We start from the raw sequence: 5,545 nt of genomic DNA on the forward strand, positions 1-5,545 counted from the left end.
GATCCGACAGCAGTTGGGACCCCTGATCTAGACTGTATTGTGTTAACTATCTTGTTCAGCTTGGGGTGTAATACACAGAGGCCCAGAATCTGGAGGACCACTTCCTGCCTCCAGGGAATTTAAATTCTATGGAACTCTGTAGACAGGTGGATCAAAGACCTTGTCCTGTGTCGGTAGATCAGAGAGGACTATGACTTTACATGGTATGGAATTTATATCATGGACCCAATTTCATGATCGGGACTCTAGTGAGTTTAGGGCACTGGGGATGGTCTTGCCAAGCCCCCGAACAGCTCTGCTCTCGTTCGTGATGCTTGAAATCCCTTCTTTGGAGACAGATGCTTTCACTTAGCACCTGCAAAGCTGGCTTAAAATGCCCCCGCGAGATGGCTGACGCAGTGAAATTCTTGCTAAAGTGTAAACAACTGATATGAGCTTTATTTCTTAACAGCAACTTTGGTAATGGAAGGGCACCGGGCTAGGTCACGAAGGCTGAAGACAATCTAGGCAGCGACGTTTCTTCAGTTTCCCCGGGCGGCCCTGCTTCTGGCACCTGCTTCCTCACAAACCCTCACAAATGGCGGGAGGCCCCAGGGGGTCTGGGATGGCCTTCTTTGTTCTCTTCTTCATTCATGCAGCCAGTTTCCAGCCCAGGAGGGGATACCAAACACCAAGTAACCTCACGTCGCTGATTCACCAAGTGTGCCGTGCTGACCGCGGGTGTGGCTAAGGTCCTGCGGGGTCTCTGGCTAAGGTCCTGCCACCACCTTTTGTCCATGTACCTGCAAAGTGTGTATTTTCCCACGTCACGTACCCTGCCCCATTCCGGTGTCATCTCAGCCAGAGTCGGAGGTCACATTCCCAGGCAGAAGCAAAAGAGGTTTCTGCTTTGAGGTTTCTGCAGGCTTGAGCCTGAAATTCCCCTGAGCCCACCAGTCCAGCATCAACATAGTCGTGGAAAACAGGTACTTTGTGGTGGCCGGCATCCCGGTGTCTGGGGTGCTCCCGGTCCAGGTCAGTGTCCTGATTTTGGGATCGGCTGTCCTGCTCCTTCCAGAAGCCACTTCTCCCTTGGGCCACTGACACCATGGGGAGCCAGAGACACGGAGATCAGATCTGTGGGGCCGGCTGAAATCAGACCTTTGCCACTTATGCCTCTAAGGCCTGGCACTCTTGCAAGGGCGGCCCCATGGGAGGACAGCCACAGGGCACAGGATGCGCCCTGCCCCATGCAACTCATTCCTCGTTGCCCCACAGCAATGCCAGGTGGCCCAAGGAGCCCTGGGAACGCAGCGCTCCGTGGAGGAGCCCTGAGCCAGGTGGCTGCGATGGCTGTCCCCGTTTTCTAGAAAGTGCAGGGCTCCTTCCAGGGTGCGGGTGAGTGAGTCAGCCCGCGGGCGTGCTGGCTGGAACAGGCACACGCCACACGAGACCCTCTTTCCCCAGCCTCGTGGATCTTTCTCGTGTGACAAGGCTTTCTCTTCCTGGGCCTGACGAGTCCCACTCCCAGCCAGGTAAAAATGAGGGTGTCCAGCACGCTGGCTGGAACTGGCGTGGGATCTAAGCGGTGTTCACTTAGACATAAAAAGCCAAAGTGGCAGCAACAAGCATTTATTTCAGGCCAAAGAAAGAAAAAAGAATTACAATCGGGGGCATAAATTCAGACAGACACCCGAGTTATGTCCTGATTATAGGGTGAATGCCAGGGGCTTTTATGAGAGAGGGAAGGGAAATGATTACATGAATAGAAGGAAGGAGTTTCTGTGGGTGCTCACAAGCTAGGTTCCTCTTCAGCTCTACGTGGCTGGTGACCGCTTCTGAAGAATGTCCTTACTGTCAGTCCGTGTAGCCAGGGCGTCTGTCTACCTTCCTGTCAGCTTCACAAACAGCTGTTTAGAAGACAGTGTTAGTCTGTCCCCGTCCAAAGGTTATTTCGTCCAGTTCAAACATCCTAAAGGGTCAGGGAGCCAGACGTGCAAGGCCTCTCCTCTGGGATGGCGGCTCCGACACCATGTTGAAATGGCTCGCTTTCCGTCATTCTTTTCGTCGGTGACGGTGACGCGTCCCTGGCTCTGAAGTCGCACCTCCGGTTTTTCATCTGCGGGGCCGCGGGAATGGCGGCCCGTTCCGAGGTCTAGGGGTGGTGGGGTCGGGAGTTTAGCGAAGTGCCTGGCGCCAGATGAGCCCAGCGATGTGCACGGGCCCCAGCTCCTCAGGTCGCTTACGAGGCGGATTAGGCTCCTTGGCAAAGAGGATTTCATGATGCGACGTATTTTGTTTTTGTTTTTTTTTTTTTTTACCCAAGACGAACCCTCTTCTAAACACGGTGTGTGTCCTCCGTGCCAAGATCCTGGGATTCATATCTTAAAAGGGGTTTTCAGTGAAAGCACGGCTACCAGACAACCTGGTATTCACAAAACCACCAGGAGCAAAACCCATTGAAATACAGCATAAGGAAATACACATAATTCACAAATGATGTCGATCACTTTCATCTTCGACTTCCTAACTGTCCTCAATAGAAGACAGACGTGAAGGAGATTTAACTCAGATGTTAATAGTGCAAGAATGCCCCGTTACCAGGATATGATGTTTCGGTGCTGCATAAAAATGTAATTATATTCAGAACTATATTTAAAGATTAAAAGGGGGACTGCCTACCACATCTAGCCCCAAATTCAGAATTAGAAACAAAGCAAAATGCGGGTGGGGGGGGGATGAGTTCTAACAGTCTGCTAAAAATGGAAGTGTTTTTTGAAAGTTTTTACACATTTCGGCTGTTTTTATTTTAATGGTTTCCTGCGGTGATGACATCGATTTGGGAGAGGGAGGGCTAGAACTTTACCGGACAGACATTCATTGAGCACTTGTCATGTGGGAGGCCCCGTGGGAGGCTCAGGAGGGGACAGAGGCCACCAGATTCGGTCCTTGCTCTTATTCAGTGTCCGGTCTGGAAGGGGAGAGAAGAAATGTCTGGAGAAATATATTGGAGGGCATTGGGGCTTGAGGGACATGCCAAGGAGCAGATGACCTTTGTCCTGGGCTTTGAAGAGAGAGTTGGTCCTTGATAGGGACGCAGTAAATAAAATACAAAAATAGCTAAGCAATAGCAATAAGAACATTTTAGGGAGACTTTTTGGCCTCTCCAGAAAGATTTATATGGGGAAAGAATGTTCTCTTCCTCATTTATCTAATTTAATATCAGCAGCCAGAATGGATCTCTCCCCGCTGTGGTTCTCAGTACACCTTCCCTGCACACTCCCTGCAGCTTCTAGCTCTTTCTATTCCTATTATAGTTATTGGTGCACGTTCCTGTCCCTCCCGCTAATATGTGAACTTGCGATCAGCGGCTGTGTCTTCTTCGGCATTTCATTCTTCAAGGGCCTCATCAAACTGCCTTGCCCTTGGTAAGCACTTAATACATGCTCGTTGGGCTGAATTTTTACTAGGTAGTCTTTAAAATGTTTTAGGCAAAGAACATTTCTCCGTGTAAATATGTGACTAATATGCTGGAATATTAATGCACTACAATTGCCTAAGTGCTTGGTAGTTACAGATTTTTTTTTTTTTTTATCTTCGCTCCCCTCCGCCCAGAAGAAAAGTGGTTAGAACATATAGGAGAAATCCTAATTATTAAAGAACAGAGATGTCAAATACGGCGGAGGCAAGGGAGTATCCGGCCTGGAGAAGAGAAACCAAGAGGGTTTAGCTGTCACTGTCACGCGTTTTAAAGCAGGGGTTACTGACAAAAATGCCTCTGGGGTCAGGCAGGGAGTGTGACTGAGTGGGGGCGGGAAAACCCTGGCTCAAGTATAGGAGGATAAAGCCCGCAAAGCTGTGCAGGAGACAACAGGAAGTCGTGGGGACTCCGGGGAACTGGCGGCCACCAGACCCGGCTAGAGAGGAGCCCCCTGCTTACCTGGAGCCGATTCTCACTTCATAGGGAAGCAAGGCCGTGCGGCCACATCTTCTGATTTTCCAGGAGAAGCTGGTTTTGAAATTTTGTCTGTTAATTTGAAAGATATTTAAAACCCTCTGCAGGCCAAACCAAACATGCATTTGACCTGGGTGCCAGGATTTGCGAGCTTTAAGCCAGCGGTTCTCAAAATCGGAGGCAGTGTGTTTTTTGCCTCCCAGGGGACATTTAACAATGTCTGGAGACGTTTTTGATTGTCACAACTCGGGGGGATGCTACTGTATCCGGTGGGTAAAGGCCAGAGATGCTGCTAGACACTCTACAAAAGCGGTCCTCAGCCTTTCTGGCACCAGGGACCGGTGCTCCTATGAGAATCTAACGTCTGATGACCCGAGGTGGAGCTGAGGCGGTGATGCTAGTGCTGGGGAGCGGCTGCAGATACAGATGACACTTCAGTCACTGGCCTGCCACTCACCTGCTGTGTGGCCCGGTTCCTAACAGGCCACTGACCGTTACTGGTCCGCAGCCCGGAGGTTGGGGACCCCTGCCCTACAGTAGGCAGGAGCCCTCTCCCATGCACAGAAAGAGTGATCTGGCCCAGAATGTCAGCACAGTCGAGGCCGATTCTGGTTTGTGTGGTTCCTGGAGCTGGGCCGATGTATTTAGCCCTCGAAATAGGGAGTGGCTCGAAGATTAAAACTGCTGGCGACATCAGGCAGGGGCAGGGAGTCAGGGCCAGGTGCTCTTTGCAGAAATTCTGTGATTCAGTTTCAGAAATAGATTCTGATACCCACATATTCTCAAAAAGGACTTCAGCTCGGAGGTCTGTGAAATTTAGCCAGAGAAAACAGCTCCTAACCCACCTGTAAAGAGGGGTGGGTGTGGCATCTCCAGCAGGGTGTCAGAGGATTCTGCTTCCTTAGGAGGAGGCTGACCTCTGCTTCCTTTCTGGAAGGCCAGGAAAGGAGTTGCCTGCCTCAACTCATATCAAGGACCGCTCCCTTCCCCTACCCCCAGGACCTGAGACCCATCCAGCAGGAAAGCCTTCTGCTGCCACGTCCCAGTTCTAAATTGCAGGACCAGCTGCCTGGGAAGGGTTTCTCAGAGCTTTACTGACCAGCCTTTGGATGGCCTGGCGGGTGCATGGGCATCGCCCTGTCTTCCACCCACTCCTTGGAAAGGCCCCACCCTCACGAGGCCTTGGCGGACCTTCTCTCTCCCCACCGGTCTCCCAAAGGGAGCCCCACTCCGACCTCCGGCCATGCCTTCTTCTCCTCAACTTCAGAACACTCCTCAGAGAAAGGGGGGACCCCCAGAGCTCCCACCCAAGGGCGGTCCCCCTCCCAGCTGTCCTACTTGGCTCATAGCCTCCCAGGGCCTTGAGACCCCATAAAAAGAGGTGAGGGGAGGGTCAGCACATGCAAACGGAAGGAGGGAAACTGAGGCATGGTGCCCAGGAGCTCAGCCTGGAGAACCAGCCGGCGGTCACAGCTCCCAGAGGCCCTTCTCTGGGCCGCGATCCTCAGGGCGGCTGATGCCCGCATCCTGTTATTTCTGATGCTTTTTCTCTCTCCGCTGCTCCTTCGCTGAAGAAGGAACTTGGACCATCGCTGCAAACAGCCAGACCTG

General features: G+C 51.9%; 1 protein-coding gene across 1 annotated transcript in view; it reads left to right on the forward strand.

Moving 5' to 3' along the window:
• The window catches only part of CUNH1orf127 (chromosome unknown C1orf127 homolog), an 18,282-nt gene that overhangs the window by 11,082 nt on the left and 1,655 nt on the right, over positions 1-5,545 (forward strand). The window contains 3 exon segments of the mRNA XM_025048527.1: positions 825-1,014; positions 1,350-1,377; positions 4,934-5,012. Coding sequence (XP_024904295.1) covers positions 825-1,014; positions 1,350-1,377; positions 4,934-5,012 — 297 coding nt within the window.

Source organism: Pteropus alecto, unplaced genomic scaffold (genome assembly GCF_000325575.1).
Source record: "Pteropus alecto unplaced genomic scaffold, ASM32557v1 scaffold125, whole genome shotgun sequence".
Lineage (NCBI taxonomy): Eukaryota > Metazoa > Chordata > Mammalia > Chiroptera > Pteropodidae > Pteropus > Pteropus alecto.